This window comes from Anser anser (genome assembly GCF_964211835.1).
Source record: "Anser anser genome assembly, chromosome: 19".
Lineage (NCBI taxonomy): Eukaryota > Metazoa > Chordata > Aves > Anseriformes > Anatidae > Anser > Anser anser.
In genome coordinates this window covers 5252312-5280262 of record NC_139740.1, presented here as the reverse complement: position 1 = coordinate 5280262, position 27951 = coordinate 5252312, and the positions used below count along the sequence as shown (strand labels likewise).

General features: G+C 57.4%; 1 protein-coding gene across 1 annotated transcript; it reads left to right on the top strand.

Annotated features, from left to right (window-relative positions):
* The first annotated feature begins 170 nt into the window (after window positions 1–170).
* Window positions 171–27790, top strand: LOC310883858 (heparan sulfate glucosamine 3-O-sulfotransferase 3B1-like). The gene is made up of 2 exons (XM_083804840.1): window positions 171–734; window positions 24748–27790. The coding sequence occupies exons 1-2, from the start codon at window positions 319–321 to the stop codon at window positions 25364–25366; spliced, it is 1035 nt and encodes a 344-aa protein (XP_083660966.1). The 5' UTR covers window positions 171–318; the 3' UTR covers window positions 25367–27790.
* The last annotated feature ends 161 nt before the right edge of the window (window positions 27791–27951 follow it).

Here is a 27951-nt window from a genome sequence, read left to right as displayed (position 1 = left end):
TCCCTCTCATTGGCCGCTCCCTCCCGGCGGCCGGGCCGGAGAAGCGGCGGAGCTCGGCGCCGATTGGCCGCGCCCGCCGCCCGTCACCCGCCTCCCCTACCCCCCCCCCCGCCCCTCCGCCTTGGCTCCGCGCTGCCCGCGGCGGCGCCGCCGAGAGCGGGGCCGGGGCCGGGGCCGGGCGGGGGGCGCCGAGGGGGCGGGCGGCGGCCGCGGGGCCGCGCTGAGGCCGGGCCGGGCCGAGCCGAGCGGAGCCGAGCCGGGCGGCCCCGAGCGGAGCCGAGCCGCCCCAGCCATGCAGCCGTGCGCGGCCGCGGGCACATGGGGCAGCCCCTGAAGCGGCGCCTCGACGTGCCCGGCGCGGTGCCCTCGGTGCTGCGGCGGCGGCTGCTGCTGCTGGGCGCCATGCTCGGCCTCTGGCTCTGCCTCTTCTACTCGTGCGGCGGCTCCTGCGCCGGGCTGGCGGCCCCCGGGGGCTCCCCGGCTCCGCGGGGTCCGTCGGGGGGCGGCCCGCCCCCCCCGCCCCCCCCGGGGCTGCCCGAGGCCGCCCGCCCCATCTCCAGCCTCGCCGACGGCACCGGCAGCAAGCGGCTGCCGCAGGCCGTCATCATCGGCGTGAAGAAGGGGGGGACGCGGGCGCTGCTGGAGTTCCTGCGGGTGCACCCCGACGTGCGCGCCGTCGGCGCCGAGCCCCATTTCTTCGACCGCAACTACGAGCGGGGCCTCGCCTGGTACAGGTACGGCACGGCGCGGGGGGGGGGGGGGGCGGACGGGGCGCCCCCTCCTCTGCCCTTTTATTCCCTCCCCACAGCGATGTTCCGCCGCAGGCACCCTCCCCCCCCCCCCCCAAGAAGAAAAACCCCCAAATCCGAAAAAAAAGACCCAAAGCCCGCTCTCGGCCCCGCGCCAGGCCCCGCTCTCCCCGTTACCCTCGGCGGCCGCCGCAGCGGTGCGGAGCTCGCGCTCGGCAGCGCGCATGTAGTGTTAAAATAATACACAAACGCTATTCTTTTCTCCTTCCCCGCCGCTCATCTCGCTGAGCTCCCGGGGCTTTATTTTTTATGATTTTCGTTATTTATTTGCCGGCTCCTCGGCTTCCCGCACCCTCGGAGCGCGGCCGGGGCGGGACCCTCGGGGGGGGGCAGTTCATAGAGGGGACGGGAGAAGGGGCCGGGGGGGCGGCCGGCGGCGTGCGAGGCGTTAAAAGCGTTATTAAAAGCGTTATTAAAAGCGGAAAAAGCGCTAAAAAGAAAGCTCAAAAATCGCGGCACCGCTTCCCGCAGATGCCCCCGTGCGGGAGCCCGCAGGGTGCGGGGGGGAAGCGCAGCCCCGACGGCAGCACCGTCCCGTATCCCCTGGGTGCCTCCGGGCTTTAATTCGGCTTTAATTCGGCTTTAATTCGGCTTTGATTCGGCCTCTGCCGGCTGTGCGCAGGGGGCAGCGACCCCAGCCTTGTGCCCGGGAGGCAGCCGAGCGGCGCAGAGCCCCGGTAGCGGGGAGGGGAGCTGCCACCCTGCGAGGTTTTGCGGCGGGTGTCGCACGGTGCCAGCCCTCGGCTCGTGGTCGAGGTTGGGGTCTGGCCGGGCAGGAGGCTTTTCTGGGAGCGCTTTCGTTTTAGGGAACTGTAGGATTTGGGTGGAGGGTGCGGCGGGTCGTCCCGGAGCAGCTGAGGGGAAATCTTGGTGCGTTTTGGTGAAAAAAAAATATATATTTCCCCGCAAAAATGTTTCTTTGGGGTTTTGAAAGGAGGGCTTGTATGTTGCAGAGCCGAGGAGCTGTCAGGATTTATTAGCGAAATGGTGTTGTAGGTGTTGAACTCTGTTTTTAATTAGGCACCTAAATTAGACCGTAAAATGGTTGATTAATCTTTTACAAGAAGGAGGTGGAAGGGGAGAAGGAGGGAATAATGCTTATGGTCGCATCGATCTGTTACCCCAGGCGCAGCGGCCGCCAGTCCCGGTTCGGAGGACACCCCTCGCGCTTACGTTCGGAGAAGCTGCCACCGAAGTTGCCCTTAACTTCTTAAACCGCTTCTCGGGCTGAGCTTCCCCGACTGGAGCAGCACGGGCCCTGGTTCCCCAGCCCCAGGGCTGAGCAGAGGCTCTGCGGGGGGCTGCTCTCCCCAGAACCTGCCCGCTCTTCAGGTCCGAGCCCCCGGTGCCCACCCGGCAGCGCCGTCCGCCTGCCTGCGGCACCGGGATCGGGGAGCGAGGGAGGCTGAATAAACGCCTCAGTGCCCGACACACGGGGGGAGGAATTTGCCCAAATCAACGGACGAGTGCTTGCGTTATTTCTAGCTTGGCTAGGAGTTACACGCAGGAGTTTGTTTCTCTGAATTTCAGCGTTAGAAATCGGGTGCTGCCTAGCCCCAAACTCCTCCTGACTCCAGTGAATCGGCTTCTCAGCGCTCCTCGAGAGCACGCCGATTTCCACGAGCCCCAGCGAGGCTTTTATTTATTATCTTAATGTCAAAACGGAGAAGCGTTTGTGTTTGCTTGTTAATGGCCCAATAAAATCCGATAAAAAAATGCTGTAAAATATCCGCTGTGCCAGTAGCCGTGCACCGAGCTGGGCGAGCCTCGTCCCCGTTTTTCAGATGCTTTTGCACAAATTGGCTCGGCTGAACTTTGGACCTGGGGCAGCGTGAGTGCCCGGTTGTTGCAGTTTAACCCCATTGCCTGGCTTTGAAAAGACGAAGATGCAAGTTTTGACCCACGCCTCGTGGAAAGGAGGTTTTATTCCATGGGCTTCTGGCTAAATCTGGTCAGATCTGCTAGGAGGCTTTCTTGGGTTGTTTTTTTTTTTTTTTTTGCCTCTCTAAAAAGTTGTTGCTGCCATGCAACGAAGTATCCCAAAGGGAAGTTTCTGCAGATTTATGAGAGGCAGAATCATCTCAAATTTGCTTGTTGGGCTTGATGAAAGCTGGTGTTCGGGGGTGTTTGTGACTACCCATAGCGATGTAAGTACTGCGCCGTGCTAAAGCTTTCACGTACAGTAAGTAACTTCTGAAGGAGGGACTGAAAACTTTTTTTCTTGCTCCGTTTGCTGCTAAGTGGAGGAGTTTAAAGTAGAATTTGTTTTTCCCTGTTTGTGTGGAAGGCAAAACAGCATCGAGGGGTGCTGACCGCTGTTCCTAAAAAGCAGAGGGAGAAGAAGGAAAAATTAAATAGATTTTCGATAGCGAGTTAGCTGGGAATCCAATGAAAACGACCTCGGTCCGCACGTTGCGGGGTTGCCCCCCCCGGTAATGAATGCAGCATGTTAACTGCTTGGAGTGAAAATATTTACCATGACAGAGGAGAAAGGGATCCAGCCCCTGCTGCAAACTGATTGTAAGTAGCACCGGGGATTTGGGGCGCTAACGAAGTTTCCCTGCGCAGCAGCGAGGCTGCGGCAGCTCAGCCGCCTGTGTGCCCGTCTGCGCGGACGAGCGGCCCCCGACAGCCCCGAGGAAGCTGCTGGAGGGGCTGGGGGGGGGATTTGCTTCTCCCCAGCCTGGGAAGTAAGTCCTTCGGCTTTTCTTTTAATTTCCTCCCGTTTCGCGCAGTGGTGATGCGTTTTTAATACAGTCGGGACATGAAAGCCTTTTGTCCTGTAATTAATGTGAGGGGAAAAAAAAAAACAAAAAAAAACCATGGTGTCATTAGGGTTACGTGTTTAGGGTTTTGTTTTTTTTTTTTTTCCTTTATTTCTCACTTCGGGCCCGGTGGGCTGTGGCACCCAGTCCTGCCGCGGCTGAGCGTTCCCAGCCCCGCTCCCCCTCGCTGATTTATCGACGAGTCTGCGCCCTCCGCCAGGACCCCCGGGCACGCCGGCTCTGGGTCAGTCGCGGCGCTGGCCCCGGCTCCGCCGGCTGCAGGGCACAGACTGCTTTCTCTTTTTTTTTTTTTTTTTCCTTTTTTTTCCTTCCCTCTCTGTGCCGAAACGCGTGGCTGGGTAGGGTCAGCAGGACCAGGTCCGGCTGTGAGCAGTGAGCAGCTTCAGGCGTGCGTTTCTTACGCTCCCCAGCCACCTAAATAAGCAGAGGGGACCTTAAAGTGCAAAGCGCTGCTTCGTGGCAATTGTTGAAGTAGGGGAAAACGTCCTTATTTGTTGTTTTTTGGGGGGTTTTGTTTTTGTATTTGTGTTGTTTTTTTTCTTTTCCCCCCAGGAGCCTCCTTTTTTCCCCGAGGTGGGGCTGAGCAGCGCGCTGCTGGGAGCGGAGGAAGGATAAGGCAGCTGATGGCTAGGAGGGGTGAAAGCTCTGCTGCACCAAGGGTAAATCTTGAGAGAGGCAGAATTTTACCCGTGTTTGGCCGTTGTCTGTAAATCCCGAATTCACGGTGGCAGCAAGTTGAACACTCGTGTCTCGCTTGCCACCACGAGCACACCACCCTGCGTGCCTCCTGCCCCACCACAGCCCGGTGTCTGCAAGCTCCCCGCGTTATTTCCACGGGGCGTCCCGCGGCTCCTTGGCCCCAGGAAGCTCGGGAACGGGCCCGCTTCTCCCAGGGGAGCTCCGTGTAAAAGCCCCCGTGGCTGATTGAGGACCTGTTCCTCCAGCGCGCTCCCAGGAGCTGCCTGGGGTTGGAACCAGCGCGTCCCAAGGCACAGTTGTGCTCTCCAGGGTGGCTTTGCCAAGCAGCGGTCCCGCTGAGATTTTATCTACTTGATGTAAAAATATATCATAGAAAAAGCAAACTATTGACCGTGCCTTGTGCCGTGCTGACTTTTCGTGGTCCCCCTTGACCCGCGCCCAGGAGCAGAGCCGGCTGTGCACCCTCGGCCTCTCCCACCACCACCGCCTTTGGTCGCCGGGCCAAGTTCGGAAGCAAACGGCCCCAAAAAGAAGGGCTGGGCTGCTATAATCAGTCAGCAAGGCCCTTGTGTTTGCATGGGCTCATTCCTCCAGATCTGAGGAGGGTTGAGTTGTTCAAACAGATGGCGAAGATTATTCGTGTTGCTGGGGTTTCAGCGCGCCGCTCCGTTTCAAGCATGTTGCCCGATATGACGCACGTGACAAGTTCTTCCCAGCACGACGCTGGGGGGGACGACATTGTCTGCCGCGATCGGGTTTCACGGCCTCACCTGTTGAGCTGCTGAACTTTTCAACGTTGGCCATGCGTTGGGGGCGACTTATTTGGCTGGTGGATCTGCTTGGCTAATCGCGTTAGCGCAGCGCCGTGCCGGGGAGCGCTCTGCTCCTTCTTGGCATGAGAATGGTGGGAAGAAAAACCCACGGGCTGGGCTCCGGCTTTGGGATTTTTAAATTATTTTTTTTCTTGTTAAATTGAGCAGATCTCTGTAATGTGCTGTGCTTTGGATACCTCCGGGCGCTTCCAGTGAAGGCTTTACTTTTTAAAGCATCCAGCAAGCCCCAGATGTGGTGGCTCTAAAAACTTGACCTAAACTGCCGTCCTTCCGAGCTGCGTTTCAGACCTGCCCAGGTCCTGAACTTGTCTCACCGTCAGGCCTCGCTTGCTAAACTGCTCTGTCTGCCCGAGCCCGGATTCGGTGCTATTAATCCATCCCGAGTGGCAAGAAGCCTAATTAAGTGATCTTTCAGCGCCGGCGTTCACCTCTTCTGCCGGTGTGACCGTGGGTGATCAATGGGTCACGGGGATAATGAATGGGCCGGGGCGCTGCGGGGACGCTTCACACATGGGCTCCAACAACAAACAGCGGGGCTCGTTATTGCAGCGGTGTAATTAGGGGGTCAGGGGCTATCAGCGCTACCTGTTGTCACCACGTGGGCAGTGACCGGAGGGGACGCCTCTTCCTCGGCGGGGAGTGACTAAGTGCTGCGCCGGGTTGGGGCTTGCTGCCGATGAGTGTGCCGGGCTTGCCCACGCCGGTGCAATTTCAGGTCTTTCAGCAGCTGGTGGGGAGTTTCTTAATTAGCTCGTGAGCAACGCCGAGCGCGTCGGAGAGGAGCGCAGCCCGGCGGCTGTCACCAGCGGCGGCCGGGAGGCGACTGAGTCAATGTGGCCCTCGTCTGGGCTAACGTGAAGGGGAGGAGGGCTCCGGTGGGGAATTGCATCGGTGGGGTTGGCGTGAGGCCGGGGGTGATGCTGGTTGTCGTTGGGTGTGCTGCCGTGGGGCAGCAAAGGGTCCCTCTGAGCTCCTCCTGCCTGCGGGATGTGGTGTGCCGTGGATTTTAGCTCGGTCCTAAAGGTTACAGGAGGGACACAACCTCCGCTGGTGCCACGTTGGCTTCAAACGTTCTCCGGGGTGGCTTCTGCTCTCTGTAACAGCTCTGAGGACCAAGGGGGAGAATACGGGGTGCTGCGGTGTTGTGTGCGCTGCGCTCGTGCTGGGAGGCGGCGAGGGACCTCGAGGTGAGGGGAGCCGTGAGCCGGTCTCCTCGATGGCTGGCGTCCCAAATCTTCTGCCCTGGCCCTGGCAGCACGTGGGCTCCTTCAGGAGTTGTGTGGAGAGGCTCGGAGGTTTGGGTGGCTGGGGATTTTGGTGCTGCTGGTGGGAGAGTTGGAGGAAAATAGATGTGAAAGTGCTGGCAAGAAGACCTCACGCTGACTTCAAGTAACTGAATATTTCACTTTGTATTTCTGCTGTTGCGGTATGCAAGCATGGTGGTGCCCTGTCACCTGGTGGGCAGCAGGGGAGGGGAGAACTTGATTTAAAGAAAAATAGTGTTGTGTTCTGCTAAATCCTTCACGTCTCCTTTAACCTCCTCAGAAGTGCCCTGGAACCAGTCTTGTTCAGAATCTGTTTGGTTTTTCCCTCTCCTGCGGAAAAGGGATGGAGATGGGAATGTCCCCGCTGAGGGACACTGAGCGCTGCCCTGAAGGGCATCACGGCAGTGGAGCATCAGACCCCAAAATGATTTCGTGGCTGCCGGTCACCCCTGTTCTCCAGGTGACTTTGTACAGCTTGGGGCAATGACGCCCACTCGTAAGGGCAGCTCAGGGCCACCCTGTAGATCTCTTGCTGCTAAAATTCACGAGGTTGGGGCTGTAACCCAGCCAGCCAGCTCGGGGGGTGCTGCGGGGGGCTTCTGAAAACCCACGGCAGTGCCCAGCTTGGTGCACAGGAGCCCCTCCTGGGGGCTGGCAGGCCCGTTCCTGCCGGTGTGAGCAGAGAGCGAGGGTTGGGCACAGGATTTTATTTTATGTGCCTGTGCACAGCATTATAGGAAGACGTATATATTTTATACATCCCTCGCTGAATGTAAATGTGAGGCCAAATCCTGCGCTGCTGCAGCAGTGGTCCTGCGGCACCGAGCGCAGCTGGAGTGGGAACGCTGATCCTGGTGCAAAGTGCGCTTCTCCTCCCTGGATCTGGCCCTAGGGAGGGGATGGGACCTCAGCCCCGTGCTGGTGGCCTGGGCAGGAGCAGCTGCTCTGCAGGAACTGAGTTTTGAAATTTCCCTGTGTTCGATGCTGTCCAAACAGGATCAGGCCCCCGGCGTGCATCCATGTGATGGCGAATTCAGAAAACACTTTTCCAGCAGCACGCGCGTCCTCTTGGGCAAAATCCATCCCAGTGATTAACTTTGCTAAAGCCCCCGGAAAGCAGCTCTGCGTTCTGGCCCCTCCGAGGCACCGAATCCAAATTTGTCGGAAAACGGGACAGCCGGCGACGTGCCGGTGGAGGCGGAGGAAGTCATTGGAAAAGTGCTGAGAGGTGGTGGGAGGACGACTGAAGGCAGGAAAAGCTGAGCGTGTTGGCACGGCGCTGAGGTTGGGATCGCAGCAGGATTTTTGGGTTCGTCCTGGTGATGTGCAGGGGGCTGAGCCCGGCGCTGCCGCGGTCGGTGCCGAGACCTTCCCGTCACTAGGGGGAGGACAAAACCCCGGCGCTGCGTTCATCGAGTTCCTTGCCTCTTCATCGGGCTATTAAATATTTGTTTAAAAACTGGCACGGCCTGCAGCTCTGGCACGCACGCAGCTTATATTTTAAAGATGTATTAGGCTTGGAAGGAGCGCGGGAGGTGTTGGAGTAAACAGCAGGTGTGTCGCAGCCCGTCAGTGCCAGCGGTGTCCCGAGCTGGCTCGTTTGTGAGGCTGGGGGACCTGCAGGGGCCCCAGCAGCTCCCCCTGCCCCGCGTCCCCGTGCAAAGGATGCTCGACGCAGTGCCTCTGGGCTCTGACCCCCGAGTGCCCACAAATTGGAGCCTCACCACTGTCCCCATCCTCTGCACGTGGGCTGAGCTGGGGGCAGGTCCCCAGAGCAGCCCAGGGATGGGCACCTGAACATCCCTGAGCATTTGCCCCGGCATCGCCGTGACTCTGGGTGGGATCACTGTGAGCTGAGCCGTGCAAAAGCCAAGCAGCCGGAGCATCGTCCCTGCTCAAGGTGGATGGGCACGAGGGATCAGCAAAGCCCACCTCCTGCCGTCTTCACCAGGGCTGCTCATGAGCTTGCTGCAACTTAACGCAAAGCTTGTAGTAGTTCCTGTTTTTTTAATTCCCTCCTTAGCAGGTCTGGTATCTAACAAGCCCTGGGCTGTCTGCCTGGTGTTTTGTAAAGCGGAGGGAGTAGCTAGCAGGGGGTGCTGAGCAGCGAGCGAAGCCTTGGGAGAAGATACGGGCCGTGCCAAAGCAGAAGTGGAATAGCAGGTTAGTGTTTCACGCTGGGTTTGCTGCGAGCCGAGAGGGGCCGGGAGCTGCCGTCTGCTCCGAAGCCTCTTAATTACAGGCTGGCGCGGCGCTGCCCGGCCAGCTCGGCGCGGGGAGGAGCGTCCCGTCCCGGTGTCTCGGCGCACCCCGACGCCTCGGCCACCCGCCCTCGCTGCACCGTGGCCCCCCCCAGAGACGGTTTCAAGGTCAGGCTGCTAAATGCAGTGTAATAATTAATTAAGCTATATATAAACAGCAAGCTCACGCGGTCCTAAAGCAGATTTGGAGCGCGGGAGTTTCCTCTCGCCCGCCTTCCTCCCGGCGGCCGTTTCCTCACTCGGTTTCTCCGCGGCGAGCCCTGCAGTTGTCACGCTCGGCCGTCCCAGCACGGGTCACCAGTTGTGGTGAGCAGCTGCAGGGCTGGGGCTGAGCCGAAAAACCATGGGGGCAGAGCAAAGCCTGCCTGCTCCTGGGCTCCCCGCCTCGCCCAGTTCCCCCATCGATCCCAGTCTTCTGGTGGTGCTGGAGGAAGGAACGTGTGGTATCTCTGCCTTCCCCATCCATGCACGGTACTGGGAAGGATGCTGGGATTCACCTTCAGCAACAGGCATCGCAGGACTCCTGTTGCTGTGAGGCTCAGCATAGCAATAACCCAGCTGTGTAATTTTTTATTTGCCCCTGTGGTGGTGGGAGAAGCGCTCTGTGGAAAGCTGGTTTCCGTGGGGTTTGGAGCATGGAGGTGGATGAGTAAGCCAGGCTGGGTTTCCTGGAAAAGCTACAGCAACCTAAAGTTTGTAACGAGGCATGAAATTGGAGCCAAACAAATGCTTGCGGGGTGATTCCTGCAGAGCTGAGATTTGGACAGTATCAAAACCGATGCTCTTTTTATTTTTAAACCCTTGCATCTATCCAAAATGGGTCAAAACTCATTGCAAACCCCAAAAGTAAACATTTAGGGGTAAGGCTTAGTTCATACTGCAGGTTACTTTTGATGGAGCTGCAGAAACATCCCAGGAAAACTACAAGCTGTATCTCTTCATCAGGCAGAGGCGGTCTGTGCTGTCAGGTGCTGAGACTGTCGGAGAAGAGCAGAGCAGCTTTCAGCACGTGCAGATCAGGCTGGGTTTTGAAGAGCATGAGTACGCCACACACATCTACCAAGTCTGATCCTTGGCTTCGTATAGGGGAATCTTTGGAAAACCCCAACAGACCCCACAGGCGGCTCCAGGAGTGGGGCAGCAGCATCGCTGCACGCCTTGCTTCCCTTCTGCTGCTGCACCACGGCACCTACTGGTGCATGACCACGTGGACCCGTGTGCTGATGGCCGCCACCGGGGCTGGGGGCCGGTGGGAAGAGGTGCCTGGGGTGATGGGCTCCATGCAAGAGGTTGCATGTGGGTGCTGAGGTTGCCCTTCCCCAGATCCGTGGCTCTCTGGGACAGGAGTGACTTGTCTCAGTTTGCAGGCACCGGGATGTGTCTACCTCCAGGAGCTGGAGGCAGAGAGTAGGGGCTTTGTGAGGGCTCACAATGGAGTCCCGAATTACTTCAGTCCTGGTCGGAGGGGGCCCGGCTGTCTCTTTGGGAACCCAAGGGTGTAGAGATCAAAGGTGCGGGTGAGTCAATTACAATTCACATTTGGTTCATCCATATGTTTGGGTATTTGAAAGGCTTCAATGGTAACCCATTTTATATCTCTTATGCCCATTGATTTGTTAATCTGACACTCGGTTTCATCTGAATGACAATGGCGCTCATTCAGACTCCTCGGTGTTCAGGGAAAAGTCATTTCACTTGGGTTGTGCTCCAAGGCCTCAGCATACCAGCCCACTGGGCTCTTTGTGCCGAGGGGCTGGCGGACCAGGGGATAATTCAGCCCTGCAGCCGGCTTCAGAAGGAGATGGGCTCGTAACAGCAAGGGCCGGGGTTGGTTTGTGCATGCATTTCTCCAAGACCTTGCTGTTGGGGCGGACCTGCTACCGGTGGGAACACTGGAGGCAGATGTTGGGTTCTGGCACGGTGATTTTGCTCCACGAGGTCCTTTCTGCTCACCACCGTAGCCTCGGACCTGCCCTCGGAGCCGGCAGGGTGCGAAGCGGGCAGGGTTACAAGGCAAGGACCCAAGCTCTCAGCAGGGAGAACCCTCCCAAACACAGCCCGAGCGAGTGTGTTGGACTAGATCAAATTATCGGTATGGCAACGCGCAGTCTCTAATTATGAGAATACCTTTTTAATTAGAAGTAGTGCTTTGCATCTGCTGTACTTGCAGCAGAGCATCTCCACCAGCTGAGTCTGCTCTTTAAAGAGCCCTTGACTGCGTTTGGCTGCCTGCTGGTGACCAATTTCGATCCCACGTAATGACTGGGGCAGGAGGGGCGGCTGCACCCAGACCTGCTCCTTCTTGTTCCCCTAATTGGAGCCTGTCTCCCTCCTCCACTGGGAATCTCGCTCCTTCCCAGGGCTGTTTGTGTTTCCTTCTGCTCTGCCCTGGGCTCCACAGCGCCGCTGGGACCCACCTCGTGGCACGGCGGCACCGCCGCCTCCGTTGCCTCTGTGGGCACGTTCCTCTTTCAGCCTGGAATTTAATTTCATTTTCTGTCTCCGGTGTTTGCTGCGGGGAGGCACTGAGGAGGGCCCTACTGGCCTGACTGGAGGCGCTGTGGGAGGAGGATCCCACTCCGGACACGCGTTGTCCCTCACAACCTGGCCTGTTTACAACAGATCTTCATTTCGCAGGCCCCGGCTACACCTTAATGGCTGTAATGGCAAATCCATTAACGAATGAGGTGAGGCGGCAATCCCATTTGTGTTCAGATGCATTTAGGGATCAGTGCTGAGAGGATCACCGGTGTGATCCAGGCCTGTTGTTCCAGTGGGTGGCAAATACAGCTCGCCCCGAGGTGGGCCGCGCGGACCAGGCCCGTGGCCAGATGGCCGCCAGTTGTGGTCATGTTGATGCCGCCCGCCGTGTGCCCGGTGCATGTGTCACCTTCTTTAGCAAGGAACATCTGCTCGGGCTGGGATGGAGGCAGGAGACCTTGGGAAGTGACTCGGGTGGCTCGGTGTGAGTAAGCCTAAACCAATTTAGGGTTCCTGAAGGACTCGACGGGCTGGTGAGGGCAACGAGCGGCCAGCTGGAGCCGTGGGGCCTGCGCCGCCCTGTCCCCATCTGCCACAAGGTAGAAATGCTTGGTTTAGCAGCAGGTCTGAGCCTTCTACGTGAGGACGTCAAAGCGTGTTAGAAATGTGAGTTTTTGCTGTACAGCAGGGAGCAGGAGAGCTGGGCCCTGTGAGTGTGGGGTGTGCTTGCTTGGTTGGCGCCGCCCCATGCAGCTGCTCCTCCTGAGTTTGTTCATCGCTGCAGTACCAGCGGGACGTTAACTTGTCCTCTGACGGTCAGAGGGGGTCCCATTACCTTGAAGCAGTCCCGTTACCTTTGTCCTGTTACCTTTGAAGCAGTCGCGGGGGATCCCCAGTGCCAGCCGCAGGTGGTTTGGGTGCTGCTGAAGAGCCAGGCGGAGGCACACAGCTGGGGGCTGGCAGCAGCTTCCCGGCATCGCTCGGACCATGTTACGAGCACACATCCATACGTGGCTCGTATCAAGAAGGACAGAAAAAAATAACTTTTTGAAGGGGTTGATGGTGCAAATGGAAAGCTGGCTGCTTTGCGAACTGTCATTTCCAAGGCCTCTGCTGTTCAGGCAGTGCCGGTCGCTTACCTTTTGCCCACAGTATCCCATTAGGCGCAGAAGGTGGATTCCTGGAGATGACGTGCGGCTTTTTTAAGATCTGCAGCCCTTTAGGTAGATGCATATCTGTCTCCAGGCTGCTCTGAAGCCTGCCCTGGCCTTGCCACCCCGAGAGCTCCATTCCTGCAGGCTGCACAGGGGCCGAGCCGCTCCACGGAGGATGCTCTGAGGACTCCCCGTGCCTGGAGGAGAGCTCTGCTGGATGAACAGAGCAGTTTCTCCGCTCCCCTCTCTGCTCGGCTGTCCCCAAGGTGAGGAAGAGGAGCAGAGCTCACACAGCTGCCACCAGCACCCGTCCCTTTCAGGGCTCTTTTCCCACCCCCTCCAGCGTGTCCCACACCACGGGCAGACGGATCACTGAGGGTGCCTCCCTCGGGCAGCGAGGGGCTTTATCAGGGGCTTCGCTCCTAATCGCAGGAGGGCTGGGCTTCGACGGGGCCGTGTGTGTCGAGGAGGCAAGGAGAGCCCTCCCTGTGCAAATGGGAGGCCGCTCGCACGGGCGCTGAACAAAAGGCGGCATTATCGGTGTGACTTGTTACCTGCCTGTGCAGGCACGCAGATTAGGACATTAATTTAGGTCTTGGGGGAGAAACACAAAAGACCTCTCAGCGGGGCTGTGATTTATGAACGTGGCGAGAGGGGAGCGCGGGTCCTGCCCGTATCTCGCTGCGTTGGTTTTGTTCGGTGGCTGTTGACTTGTGCAGCGTTTAGTTAGGGGGTGGCTCTGCGGTTTGTGGGCTTTAGTTTTTTCCTCTCTGCAGTGAAATCAGAGCAGGTGAAACGTGGTGCCCTGGCTGTTCCAGGGAGAGGGGAGGTGTGGGAAGGGGAAGGGGTGCAGAAGCATGGGCGTCCCCTGTGCCATAGCTCATCCCTGGGATGCAGTGCTTGAGCTTTGCGTGTCCCAGTTGGCTGTCAGCCTGCTGTGAGTTGTCTCCTCGTGCTCCTGTCCTGGCTGGAACCTCATGAGATGTTGCTGAGCCCGCAGCCACGATGTCCTAAAGCTGTGTGGGAACAGCCACCCACATCCAGCTGCCTTTGGTTGTTGGAGGCTGCTGCAGTGCTCGCTGCTGTGTTCTCGTTCAGCAGGCGCTTGTATTTAGAAAGTGGATTTACAAGCATAAAAATCCATCTCCATGTAAACCCTACAGACTGCCGCCCCAAGATGGACCCACGCAGGTGTTGCCTCTCTTGAACCAAGCTTTTCTGTTCTGGGGAAGCGCTCCCTGTTGCAGCGTGCCTGCAGAAATGCTGCCACGGTGTGTAGGGGCCCTACAATGCCGGGGGGTTACATGACGTGACCCTTTTCTCCAGCATTAAATACACAAGCCGTGCCTCTCGGGTCCAAAACGAGACGTGCTGTGCTCTCTGGGCTCCCCACCACCAGCATGAAGGGTTCCTGGAGAAGGCCTTTAGGGATGAGGCTGGTCGATAACCTGCCATGGGCTTATGGGGTTATAGGGATGTGGTGGGGATAGGAAATTCCTCCGGGTATCCTAGCAGGGGACAGGAGGCCCCGTGCTGGGGACAAGGCTTGGGGTCTGGCCCCAAGCACATCCCTTTGGGGTGGCCAGGAGGATGCTCTGCTCTGCCAGCCATGGAGGGACATTGGGCTCTCGTGGTAGTCACCGTGCTGCTTGTGTTGGGCATCGAATTCTTGAAAGACCTGGGGCTCCAGGGGCACCGGCTGAAAGCCAAACTGTGATCCCCCAAATCCTCGTGTGCATGGGCCTTAACCCTATAGAGGCTGATCCCTTTGCTGCAGGGATGTGCTTCTCCAGGAACAAGGAGAGGTGCCTGAAGGACAAGTGAGGAGCAGCGCCTGTGGGGCTTCAACGTCTTGGAGAGGATCAGGGCTGTTACTGTGAATGAGGAGAGGAAATGAGTGAGTGGGGGAGCAGCCTGGGGCCGTACAGGGGGGCAGCCTGGGACTATGGGCTCCGTGCTGGGCAGGTGCCCACGCTGCTGAGGGCTGGACACCAGCAGCTCTGGCTGCTGCTCCCCTCCATGACACCGGTGGTGGCTGAGCTCGGAGGGCAGCCCAGGCAGCTGCATGGATGTCTGAGGGGCTGCTGCCGCGAGGAGATGCTGGCCATCAAACCCACGGCCTCTGTCACCCCGCATCTCCTGGGGGCGCGCAGGGCGTCTCCCGCGAGCCGCCACTTCCACTGCAGGCCCCACGGAGGGGAGCAGAAGTGCTGGGGTTACCTGCTGGGGAGCTGCTGCTTGCTTCTCTGGGCCAGCCTTATTTTGGACGGGGACGTTTGGTTCCCGCAGCTCAGCAGGCGCTGGTCGCAGCGTCCCGCGGAGGGGGGGATCTCCGCTTCCCGAACAGTCGCGCTCCCGAAGCAGCGTCGCGGTACCAGGCTGCGTTAAACCAGCGGTCCCTGCGAGGTGCTCCGAGAGCATCGTTGTGTTGCTGCGAATACAGAAGTGGATCCACCGAACCTTTGTATCGCAGAAGCTCAGTAAACACAACGCAGCTCAGGGCTGTGAATCTCTGAGGGAAGGGAAGTGGCTGGTCCTTCTGGTTGGCACTGTGTGAGAGCCAGGAGTCGGGCAGGGGCAGCTGGGAGAAGTGTTCACCCAGGGAGCGTGTTGTGAGCGCTGAGTCTCTGCAGGTGCCTAAAACCCTGCCTCCTTTTCCTCCCTTTTTGCCTAATTTATAGAAGGAAGTGTTACTGCTGCTTTGCACTGAACTCCTGGACACCATGAAGGGAACCTGAGCCCCCCGGACCTGAGCCCCCAGCGCGCTGGGCGAAGGAGCTGCTGGTGGAGGCAGGGAGGCCTCGTGGTGCCCGAGGAGGGGGAAGGAGGCTGCACGGGTGCAGCTGGAGCACTTGTGCCGGGATAAATTGCGTTGAAACCTTTCGGCGGGGTGTGCCTAGAGGGAACATCACGCAGGAGTAAAATACTTGGCTGGGGGCAGCTGGCCTGCGGTCTGCTGGAATAAAGCCTCCTGTCCCAGTTTGCCAGTTAGCTCAGTCGTGTTTCCTGCTGGGTTTGGGGTTGTTTTTCCCCCTTAAATCACACGTTTCACAGAACTGCCCCCTCCCTGCTCTTCTTTTAAACAAAAACAGTGGTTTTCTTTTTCTTTTTTTTTTTTTTTTGAAATGGAGACAGATTACTCTAATCTCACATGACTCGAGCAGTGGGCAGCGAAGTCCGGTGCTGCTGTGCAATATTCTGAAGAACTCACCCAGAAACAGCAATTAGCTTTTAATGGGGGCGCCGTGCCCGCCAGGAAGAGGAACCGGAGCTCTTTGTGCCCGGGGCGGCAGCGGGGGGACCTGGTGGCCCTGAAAGGGACCGGGCTTGACCGGGAGGAGTAAGATGCTCATTTCAGCCCCACCCCCTTTCTGCACTCAAAAGCTCTTATTTTCAGAGCAAAGCACTATTGAGGTGTCGGGACAATGGAGACCAAATCCTGCTGGGGGAAGGGAGGTGCTGGCAATTGCATCTTTTGTTGCTTTTACTCCTCTCCCTGCCTATGGCCTTCCCCCTGGAAGAAATGCACATAGATGCTCGCTAGTTGATAATGCAATCACTTTCTTGGGACTTTGCTAATAGGATTATAATTATTACTGGAGATAAAGTGAAGTGAATGGAATATTTACCACTTCATCTTAAATTATTGTAAATCCCTCCAAAGCAGCCCTTTGATATGTAAAGCGCCGCCCCCTTCCCCTCAGCGAAGATCATTATTTAGTGGAAGTTCAGAGCTTTTAAGTACGACGGGGGACAGAAAGAGGCTTTGCTGTTTATATAAAGAGCAGAACCTATATAATGAACTGCCGGACTTGATGAATATCTTGCCTGGCTCCAGCAAAGGCGGAGGGAAAGTTCTTGGGGAGCGTTTGTAACCGGGATGCAGGGCTGGGGCACGAGACCAGGTGCTGGTGCACGAAGAGCAAGCAAGGAGCCGGGGCAGGCTGTGCTCCCTGCAAGCCTGTGTGATGGGTGAGGGAGCTGCCAAAGCACAGACAAACTGCTCCAGGGCCAGGAAGGTCCTGAGCTGAATTTGGTGGAGGCAGGAGCGCTGCTTGGTGGCTGCCCGAGCCCTCCCGTGGCCAGGGTTAGAGGTCACAGCGGCTTTGTCCCAGCCCAGGAGCTGTCGTGCTGCCCCTGTTCCCTGCAAGTACCTAGGGTGGGCAGCAGCAGCGCGTGGGCACCCTGGCCAGCAGGAGGGACCTTCTCCCGTGAGTCCCTCCCACGGTTTCAGGCTGCTGGTCCCCATCCCCTTGAGCCTTCCTCTCAACGCTGTGTTAGGATGGACATTTTTTTTTGTGCCCATTGCCAAGGGTGGGCATGTCCTCGTCATCCTCAAGGACTCTTTGTGGCACTTTGGCTCTCCAGTGAGGGCACAAACTGTCCCGGTGCAGACAAGGCTGCCGATGCAGCGCTGCTCTAAGTTATTCCCTCCCCTGTAGTCTTCAGCTGTACGGTGCGGCACGCATCGCCCCATCCCCTCCTCGGGGCTCTGCATGCAGTGGGAAGGACCAGCTGCTGGTGCCCCCTGTTCCCCCTCTCTCCCCAGCGTTTGATGGGGTTTTCATCCTCATCAGAGGAACTGAGGTCAGACTCCGTGGCTGGAGCCTGTTCCCAGGCGGTGGTGGACACCGGGACGTGAGGACAGCAGCTCTCCGTCCCGTCGGGGCCCATGGAGGGAGCTTCTCGCTGGGGAGCCTTCTCGTGCTTCTTCTCCTCCCCTAATGCCCAGAGCCTGCAACAGGTGACGGGGGCCTGAGAGATCTGGGGGCAGGGAGCGAGGAGGGTGAGAAAAACACAGCTTTCATGCCCACGTATTATTTTCCCCTTTCCCTTCTCCTTTATCTCCCCCTTTCTCACCCCCGAAGTTCATTAATTCCCATCATCTGGTTTGTGTAAGCGTCGTGGCAAGTGTTCGAGGGAGCAGGATAGAGTTACACCCGTTTCAAAAAGGCCGGGGCTGGTTCGCAGCCGTTCCCTTTTATTGTTGTATAATTTGCCAACCCAAACATCGGGCTCCCCGCTCGAGACAAAGGCGCACATGTTGCTCTCACCGCTGCTAATAAAAAGAGGAGAGGCCGCGTGCTACCGTACCGGTCCTTGGTGCGGCGGCGGGAGGAGAGGGCAGCCCGAGACGGGGAAATCGGGCTGAGAAAAATCAGATGTGGCAAATAATAAACCAGCAAGTGCTCCCGCCCTCCAACAGGGGTTTGCCGTTGCCTCTCCTCTCTTGGTTTCTTCCTCTCCATCATCCTCCTCCTTTCCCGGCCGGATCTGCTGGCACCAGCAAGCCGAGCGTCGAAGCCAGCGCGCCTCGCTGCCGGTGGCAGGCTCCGTGATGCCATTAAAAGGCTTTATTACTCCTACGTTCTTTCCCCGGGCTTGTCAGGTCCTTGCTTTAGAGCAGTATTTCTGGGACTTGATGATTTTATGGTCGAGCTTTAGGGAAAAGCAGCCATAAAGGCTCAGACTCTCGTGGGGAGGCTCAGCCCTGCCGTTTGTCCCTGCGTGCTCAGGACCGGGCTCTTATCTCAGCGCTGTTCCTATCTTCTGCAAAGCTCAGCCTGGGCTTTAAAGAGCCTCCCGATAATCCTGCTCCTTTCGGCTTTTGCTTTCTTGTAACCAATATAAGGGGGTTTGCTTTCCAGTGATAGCGGAGGTAGCGGTGCGTGGTTTAAGCTCCACAAAGCCAGCTGAAAGCCAGGGGTAAATACCGGCCGACGGTGTCTGGGTGCTGCGGTACCCCACGGAGGGAGCTGGGGACGGAGCCTTCGAGGCCCTCCCGTGCTGCATCCCCCTGGGACTGGGACGGGAGCAGTTCTGCTGGTGCTGAGCACTGCTGAGAGGGGCAGAATGGGACCGGGACAGGTCCGGCGTGGTGGCCTTGGGACCCGATGCTGGTGATGCTCGGGGTTTTTGCTTCCCAGACCTTCGCTCGCTATCAGGTGCTGACAGGGGGCTGGAGCCAGCGGTGTTAATGCAGCCCTTGCTCCGCTCACCGCTGTGTTTTTCCTGCTTTCTGACAGAGGTTGGCACTAACTGAGTGTTGTCCTGGCAGGGCGGCTGAAGGCAGAGCTGCTCACTGCCAGCCCCATCCCTTCCTGCCTGTCTGCAGCTCAGATCGATCTCACTTGGCCGAAATTTATTTATTTGTAGGGGGCAGAGAAGCCGGGGGATACAAAATGGGAATTGCAAGGGGAACGGCAGTGAAGCCTTTCTCAAATGCATCTTTGATTTAAGGCAGCAGGCAGATGGACTGTGGCTTTGGGGGTACCCTGAGCTGAGTGGGGCCAGGGACCCAAACGGCCCTGGGGAACAGGGATGGGATGGGAGAGTGTGCATGGGCTGCCGAGCATCAGCACGGGAGTCTTCGTCCTGCCTCGTCTTCTGTATTTGTTTCTGTAAAGGTTTTCTGACCTGGTGCCATCAGGCTTGTTTGCTTTCAGCGTCCCAGGCAGCCTGCAAGTTAGAAAAGTGACAAAAGCCACGCCGAGTTCTTCAGTTGCTCCGAACTGTCTCACCGTGTGTGCTGGGCTGCCTCGGCTGCTCACCTCACCTGGGGGCTAAAAGTCTCCTTCCAGGCTGGGAGAAGAGTTTTTGTGCTTGCTTCTTCCATTTCTGTTCACCTCCTTGCCATACGCTTTCGGACTAATCCATGTGGTTTTTCAGACTGCCTGTTGCGAGGATTTGGGGGCACTTTCCCCAGAAACTGTCAGGTTTCCAAATTTTGGTTTTCTGGGAAGAAATGACTTTTTCTTTTCTCGAAACACCCGTCAGGAATTTGGGTAGAACGTGGCCAGAAATAAGCTGGATGCTCTGCGTGCGCACCGCTGGGCGGCCGAGCAAACGCTCCTGGGTTACAGGGCCGAGCTCGGCGTAAACGTGGCTGGTGTCCAAAATAGTTCCATTTGCTTTTTTTCCCCACCTTTCCTCTATTTTCCTTGCTTCTAAGGCACAGCTGGAAGGGAAAGTCTAAAAATCCTGCACAGAAAGCTGTTCTTGCTATGTCTGCCACACGGCTTGTTGCAAACGCTGCCCGGTCTGCCCCGTAGTCTGCAGGGAACTTGTTGGCGTCCCGAGATTTTGGTGATCTGCCCTAGCTTTAATGATGCTTCTCATGGGTGTAGAATTCCCTGCGCACAGCTAGCCCTCTCCCTTTGGAGTGAGGTTTTGTTGTCCTTGCAGAGGGAAACTGAGGCAGCTCAGGGGGATGGGGGGGGGGTCTGGGGGTGGGGGCACTTTGAGACCGGAGCGAGCCTTTGCTGCAGCACGGGGCACCCCCACTTGAGCCCCACCGGTGCACGGGGAGCCTTGTACCCCCCCTCTGCCCCCTGCTTTGTTTCGCTGGGGTGCTGTGGGCACTGTTTTGGGAGGGCAGCTCCTGTGCCAGGGAGGTTTGGGGCAGCGCGGGACGTGGGGACAGCGCTCGCTTCCTCGCCAAGCACGGCATCCATGCGGCTCCCGGAGTGATGCTGTGACAGTGCTGGGTGCCTCCGGTTCCTGGGTAGCACAAAGGACGGATCCAGCGCCAAGCCCTCCCCAGGAAGGAGAAATCATAATCCGCTTGGCTCCGGGACTGGTGGCCGGGGGCAGGAGCACCTGGGCGCGCCAGGTCCCTGCTGGGCGGCCTGACGGTGCCCTCCGTACGGGCGGGGGGCTGGGGGGGACACCTCTGCCCCCAGGCTGGGCCAGCGCGGCCACACCGCGGGGCTTGGGGCTCCCACAGCCCCCACGGGGATGTTTTCGGGCGGCAGGAGGTGACCGACATCCCCGGGGGCACAAACAGTCCTAGGCATGCCGACAGCTAGCAGAGGTGGCTCACTGCGATGCGGGCAGGTGTAGGGGACCGGCTGTCCCTCCCCAGGGCAGGATTCCCAGTTGGGTGATGCTGCTGGTCCTGCTGGGCACCAGTATGCCCCCTGCAGCGCTGCTCCCCTCCCAGGGAGGCTGCGGTCTGTCCTGCACGTCCGTCTGTCCTGCCTGCCCGCCTGTCCTACCTGCCGCCCGCGACGCCCCGCTGCTGCTGGCGGAGAGGCGGCCGCAGATTAGCCCGCAGCCCCTCTGCGCAGACAGGAGCTGCCACCAAGGGCATTAGGCTGCGGGATTGGATTACCCCGGGGCCACCTGTCAACCCCACTCGGTAAATTTATCTTGCTCAGAGTCCGGTTTTCACATTAGAGAAGTTTGCACTTAAAAAAATAACCCCTCACCCCCCACCCTGAGCCCCTCTGAGCCGGGCAGGGTTTATTTTAGCATCCCGTCCTGTTGTGGGCTTCAGAGCTGCACAGGGCTGGGGATTAGGGCTGTTTGAATGGGGAGAGCCTTTATTGGGTTACCCTAAGTGGTTAACAGGTAAAGTAGGCCAATCCATCTTTAGGCTAAGCCTATCACTGCGCCTACGAAGGGTGCAGGCTTCGTGGGGGGAATACTCATTAGGGGAAAAGCTTTGCCTCTGTCTCTCAGCGTGGTCGTAGCTCGGAGTTCCCTGCCTGGGGGAAGCTCATGGCCGTGATCCCACCGCCTCTCCGTCCTCCCCTGGGGCCCCAGGCGCTGTGTGCAGTGCTCAGGGATGCAGGGCTTTGCTGCTGGGCATCCTGGCGTTCCTCTCCTGTGCCCACAGAGCAGCAGCTCGTCCCTTCCCGAGCGGGGACGCAGGGAGAGGGTTCAAAGGCAGGGCTTCGGCGCTGGGACTCTCTGCTCTGGGATGTTCTCAAGGCTGAAAGGGCTTAAAAGGCTCAGACAGTTCCCAGTCAATCTGAAACAGGATGATTCGGGTGCACGCGCTGGCTCCAGAGGTTTTTGAATCCCAGATTGCCAGAAGGCAGGAGGATAACAAGGCAGGAGGATAACAAGGCAGCAGGGACCGCGTGCCAAGCTTCTCATGCCGTCTTCATTTTCCACCCTGCTACCCGCTGCAGCTCGTCTCCATCCAGCGCCGTCCCGACCGGTGCCGCAGCTTCGTCTGCGCTCAGGTGGCCGCTTCCCACAGCCCAACTCCCTCCTCGCCTCCCTTTCCTCTCCCGTATGGGCAGCGGCTGCGTCTCGGCACCCTGCCTTGCACCACGAAGCCGCCAGGTCTGTAACGTGTCCGTGAAGCCTCCATGGAAAGCAGGGGCCCCGCAGCGCTCAGGAGCTGCCCTGGGGCGGAGTGCACGGGGGTCCTGCACCGCGCTGGGATCTTGCTGATCCCGCTCCTCTCTCCGTGGCTGCAGCTCCTCCAGCTGTCAGGGCTCTGTTTTCCCCTTCCTTTGGCACTGCCCTTGGTGTCTGGCAGCCGCAGGAGCAGACGTGTTCCGGGCTGGAGCCTGCTCCTGCTCCCAGCGCCGCCTGCACCGGGCGCGTTGTGCCGGAGCTGCAGCGCTCTGCCCGGGCCCATTTGCCCTCCTCCAGGTGTGGTGCGAATGGGAACAAACCCCTCGTGGTGACTTTTCCGCCTGCGTGAGTTCAGAGCAGGAAACCTACCTGCTCCTCCTGTCCCCGAGGCTCTGCTGTCTCTGGCTGCCAGCACGGCGGGTGCTGCCTCTGTGGGAGATTTCGGGAGCCCTGGGAAAGCTCCGCGCTGCAGACAGGCCCGTGCCGTGAAACTTGGCCTTCCTGGCTGTGATGCTGTCAGGGGTTCAAACCACGTCCACGGGCCACAGCGTTTGGCTTCGCTCTCTGCTCTCCAGCTGTCGGGCAGCCACGTTTCCAGCAAGGCGGTGTCCAAGGCAGTCCCCAGGACCTTAACGGTGGGCTCTGCCCCGCACCGGTCTGCACGGAGGAAGGAGAGTGCTGGAGGGGCCGGGTTTGATGGATCCTGTTTTCGTTTTGGGGTTGAAGGCCCCATTTCTCTCTCTGCTCCTCTTAGCCCAGAGGTGGTAGCAGTGTCAGTGTGCTTTGGCTTCTCTCGCCCTGGTGGGTCACCAGCTCTGCACGTGCCGTGGAATGTTCACATGTTGTGCACGTGCCAGGAATTTAGCTCCTCTCCAAAAACACCACTTCTGGGAGGGCTGGAGATGGACAGAACCGAGTGCGCTCAGCTTGTCGGCAACAAGACACCTTGGTTGGCCTCAGGTACAGCTCAGGAGTGGGGCTTCAGGCGCTGGTGGCTCTGCGAGGACACTGCCATGGGGCTGGTGGATGCCTCCTAGACGAGGAGCTGCTCCCTCCTGACTTCCACTTCTGGCTCCTCTGGGTTCCCGAAGCGCTAATTAAGAGTTTCCCAACCAGATCGCCTGACTCCGCACCTCCACCCCCAGCAATTTCCTCCTCTTTCCCAGGGCTCTGGGGCCCAGCCCTACCCATGGCCTCTCTTGTGCAAGGAGAAAAAAACCTAAGCCTTGCATCACTCCCAGGAGACTAGTAAATGCGGGTTGCAGCAGCCCTGGAGGGGAAGTCGGTCGCGATGTTCGGGGCCTGTACGATGGACCTGCTGCTGCTAAGGGTGCAGCGTGACCGTCCCGGGCACGTCCCGAGGAGCGCTCGCCTCTCCTGGCAGGTCCCAGGCCCTGAAGGACTTCGTGGGTTGACACCAACCCCTTAAATCAAGCTGGGGAGCGCTCGGTGGCCAACGCAGGATGTACCACTCAGATTTAATGTGGCCATAAAAAGAGACACGGCTTAAGGAGTAGTCTGTCAAAATCCACGTCAGCCCACGTTGGATTTAAGAGTTGCTCTCTGAGCATTAATGACTGGCACTGTCTGCGAAGGCGCGACCAGTTTGCCAAATTCTCCAGAAAGGCAAGGGATCTGTCTGTTTTATTTCGGTCGCTGCTTGCCAGCATGTGCCAGCTCCTGGTTTCCAGAAGCTCTCATGCCCCAGGAGCCTGGTGGACCGGACACAAGTTGTGTCTGCGTGTGATGTTCCACTTGTGTGCCTTGAAACAGCGGCCCCAGGGGATGCTGCCACCCCTGGGGCCCCTTTGCCTGGGGCCCACCACCACCTCTCCTGGTCACCCAGGCGGAGCTGGCGTGGGGGTCATCGCCCACCAGGGTCCTGTGCACAAGGCGGGTCTGGGCTGCACAGAGCTCCCCTCCTGCGTGATGCAGAGGACGGAGGGGTGTGTAGTCACCGGGCCCTTGCCGGTAAGCACACTGCATAAAGATAAAGCCAGGAGACGAAGCAGAATGCCAGGTGCAACCTACATCAAACAGCAGGCGCATAAACAGCTACTGTCTGAATACCATAGGCACGCAACACTTTGTGGTTCAATCAAACCACTCGTTCTGGAATTTCCTATCATTTGCCCTCAGATCAGATGGGTCGTATTTTTTCCCCCTTGGCTTCTTATTCAGGGCAACCGCTGGGATCAGCACAGATACCAGCGGTGTTTTGAATCGCAAGGGCCCGCAGTGATCTTTGCTGTAGATGCGTAAAAGCCAAGGGGAACAAGCAGCCGCTGTGTGCGGCGCGGCCAAGGGAAACGCTCTTCGAGGGTGGCAGATCACACGCTCACCGGCCACTTCTCTGCGATGGGTGGATGCTTTCAGAACTTAATCAAGTTTTATAGCTTTAATTTTGTGACAGACTCCCCTCTTGCCTTTTTTAACCGTCTCACAGCAAATGAGCCCCATTGGGTATAAAGGGAAAGAACTGGCAGAAGGTCTAAAATATTTAGGCTTGTCCATGAATGTTAGGAAAAAATGACTCTTTTTGCTTTGAGCCACTTCCGCCGTTTCTGCAAGATCTTCGGTTTTTCCCCGTGTGGTTAATTAGAAATAGCCAGGGCAATGTGGTGGAATTGCTCAAGGATTTGGGCTTCAAGGGTGTTTTGTGAGGGTGCACCCTGCCTGGGAGCTGAGGTTTCCATGCTTGTATGCCGTATCCCAACTAGCTGCAGCCAGCGTGGCGGCGGCGGAGAGAGGTTGTCCTTGCTGGGTGCAGGACTGGGATGTGCTGAAGGTGCCCCCAGCAGCTCTTGATGCTCCTTCTTGTGCTTCTTAGGGAAAAACTCTGCTGGGTGCAGGGACCAACGTAGCTGGGTGACGAGCTAGGCATATTCTGGGGACAAATTGCACCCTCTCGCCTGAATTGGGAAAAATATCACATTTGGGATGCTAAGGGAAAGCAGAGTGGATGCGCTTCGGTGAGCTCCTGGCTTCTGCTAAGCCCTTCTTTTCGTTACCGTGGGGAAAATGAGCTCTGGGCCGGGGGCTCTCTGCTGTTGACCTGAGCCACGCGAAATGCTGCCGTGGACTCATCCTGACCAGCTGGGAACTGGCATGGTACATGCAGCCACGTACGTGTGGCCTGACTCATCTAACCCTGGGAGATTGCTCAGCTGGATTTCTAACAGTAGCCTTTAATAATAATAATCCCTCCCCAGCCTCTAAATCATTGGAAAATGGATTTATCAGTACAAGCTGAATGACCCACGTAGGCATTTTAGGGGGGAAAATTCTTGCGTATCTGTGCTTGAGTACGCGTGTTTCCATGTATGCTGTTCCCTGCTGTAACCCGTGCGTGTGTTCTGCCGGCAGGGACCTCATGCCCAGGACCCTGGAGGGGCAGATCACCATGGAGAAGACCCCCAGCTACTTCGTCACCAAGGAGGCCCCGGCCCGCATCTCCTCCATGTCCAAGGGCACGAAGCTCATCGTGGTGGTGCGGGACCCCGTGACCAGAGCCATCTCGGACTACACCCAGACGCTCTCCAAGAAGCCCGATATCCCCACCTTTGAGAGCCTGACCTTCAAAAACAGGACTACGGGCCTGATCGACACCTCGTGGAGCGCCATCCAGATCGGCATCTACGCCAAGCATCTGGAGAACTGGCTCCTCTACTTCCCCATCGGGCAGATCCTCTTCGTCAGCGGGGAGAGGCTGATCAGCGACCCCGCGGGGGAGCTGGGCCGGGTCCAGGACTTTCTGGGCCTCAAGAGGATCATCACCGACAAACACTTCTACTTCAACAAAACCAAGGGCTTCCCCTGCCTGAAGAAGGCGGAGGGCAGCAGCAAACCCCACTGCCTGGGGAAAACGAAAGGCAGGACCCACCCCGACATCGACCAGGAGGTGGTGCAGAGGCTGCGGGACTTCTACCGGCCTTTCAACATGAAGTTCTACCAGATGACGGGGCAGGACTTCGGCTGGGACTGAGGCTGGTGTGGGAAAGTCCCCTGTAATTACTTGCCCAGCACGGTTTGCGTATATAAAGAGATATATATGTATGTAAAATGTACAGAAATCTATTTTATAATAATTTATTTTTAATTCTTAAGCAATTAATTCACTAAGCTGCCTAACCGCACTGGCTAGAATGGTAGCCCGTAACCTGTTTAACATTCCACCCTGTTTAATTCTAATATGTCTCTCCTTTCTTTTTTTTTTCTCCCATTTTCTCTTCTTTTTGGTTTGGTTTGTAACAGACGGTGCTTCCATTTTTCCTAAAGAATATTTGTATTTAAAAAATCGAAAAAAAAAAAAAAAGAAAAAAAAAGAAAGGGCGGGAGGGGAGGGAAAGCACAAATTTATTTTTGTTACGGGTATCTGGCCTTTATAAACACTTGCTTTCCCTATTCCGGTGTCCCGGTCTCTGCTCCCTCGTCCCGGCTGGGTTCTGTGGGGTGGGCGGGGGGCGGTCGTGCACCTCCCTGCAGCCTGGGTGCCTGCGTGGGGCACCCCAAGCCATACAGCCCCTGCTCGGTGTCCCGGGCTCCGTGGGGCTCTTTGCCTTGCGGAGAGGCCCCAGAGCCTGTGGTGTGGGCAGAGCCGGCCCCTCAGCCTGCTTCTCCTTGCCTGGTGGCAAGGAGGCTCTTTCCCACAACCCCTCTATGCATTTTAAATCTTTACTGCAGGACAAATGTGAAAATGTGTGTGTGTAGGTGCCGCGCTCCGTGCCGCCTCGGTGCCTGCACACGTGCTGAGATTTCCCAGGTAGTTCATTTACTTCTGCAGCTTCCTTGCTCCTGCCAGCCCATTGGAGCTGTTTGCTGTGGCTGTTTGGTGGGGAAAAGGTTCTTTGGAGCTGGTCTGGGTCTGGTCCTGGTCCTGCTCAGGTGCATACAGCCCAGAGCAGACCCAGCTGCTGCAGAGGTGTGCAGGCAGAGCGCTGCCCTTTGGGGCTTTGGTTGAACCTCAGGGCTCCGGGCTCAGCTCGGCTCGGCCCACCCGGCACCCGGCAGTGCTGGTGAGGCGTCCGTGGGCTCACAGTGGGGTGCTGAGCACCGGTGTGCCCTCGAGGAACAGGAGATGCTGAGCACAATGAGGCTGAGCCTCATAGTAAACCTGCTGAGAGCTGGATCAGCTCCCTCCTTGGGCTTTGCCTCCAAACATGTCTTCCTACAAAAAGAAAGTGGGGCGAATCCTCTCCTTTGTACCCCGAGCCATTTCTAGCACCAAAGCAACGCTTAGGACCGACGTGGTCCTGCTGCCGGAGGTCACCAACGTGAGCATGGGACCTGCTGTGCTGTGCAGGTTGAGGGAGCACGCACACCACCCTGTCCTGCAAAACGCAGCTGGGAACCCAGGGTGGTTGGATCTATGCACGTTTGGGGTCTTTGGTGCCCAGCCAGGCCCCTGGCCCCGCTCCCTGGGCAGGTGATGGATACACGAGCACATCACAAAACCCTGTGGCGTTGGGTGGCCCAGGAGAAGGCGCTGCAGGGGTTGGGTGGGGTGGTAAGTAAATGCTTCCTGGTGGAAAAGAGTGACTTGGGGTTCTCAAACCCTCAGTCTTCCTACTATGCAACGTGTGGAAGACGCTCGTCCTCTCCACCCAGCCCGGGGCGAGCTCCCAGCTGTGGCTGCACTGGCCACGTCCTTCCATGCAGTCACCACTTTGGTGGCTTCCTTGCCCGCGGGTCCCCCTGGGGTACGTGTGCGTGCCTGGTGTTTAATGCTGGACCATTGAGCATCCTCCTTCCTCTCCTCCTGGAAACAGCTTTTTCATGTCCTGATGCCTTCCTCAGCTGTATGGCAGAGCGTGGGCTTAATTTGTATAATGAAGCCCTGCTGCAAAAAGCCCTCATGAAGCAATCTTGTTGGAGAGTAGAAACACAGAGGGTGAATAATAACTCGTCTAACCTTAAGCAAATCGTTAGGCCTTTGTAATGAAGTCTGTAGCAGACTTCATCTAATATAAAGGCCTTACCTAACAATGTGACAAGAAAGGTGAATTCCCCGTGGCGTACATCTGGTTGCTAATACCGGAATCAGTTCTATTGCCATCATTAAAAAAAAAAAAAAAAACCTTTTTTTTTTCTAAGTTAAGTTTGGAGGTGTGATTAGAAGTTCCTTTTTTTTTTTTGTTCCTTTTTTTTCAATTTTGTTTTTCCTTCACATTGTTACATTAATTTATGGCTGAGTTTCATTCAGTCCTGTATTCAGAAGTGCAGTACAGCTATTAGTGATGTGTTGTCTGTAACATGGTACTGTAGAGTAGCCAATTTGTTTAAAAAAAAAAAAAAGAACAAAATGGAAAGAAAAAAAAAAGCCTGAAAAAAAATGTAAATCAAATATTTTGTGGTATGAACAACACAAATTAATTTTACACAGAGAAAGATGTTTCTAGGAAAATGGAATTCTGATAATTCATACTATTTGTATGAACAAATAAAAAGTATATTTTACCAAGCGATGGGTATGGTTGTATTCATTGCAGGCGCGGGGGCAGAGGTTTGGGTGCCTCCCCAGGCACCCAGGGTTTGGTGGTGCCGGGCCTGTGGCAAAGCCCCGAAGCTGGA

Excerpts from the sequence above, each read along its gene's own strand:
- LOC310883858 (XM_083804840.1), top strand. The coding sequence starts at position 319 with ATGGGGCAGCCCCTGAAGCGGCGCCTCGACGTGCCCGGCGCGGTGCCC. Across the intron at positions 735-24,747 it reads CGGGGCCTCGCCTGGTACAG|GGACCTCATGCCCAGGACCC; the intron begins GTACGGCACGGC and ends TTCTGCCGGCAG.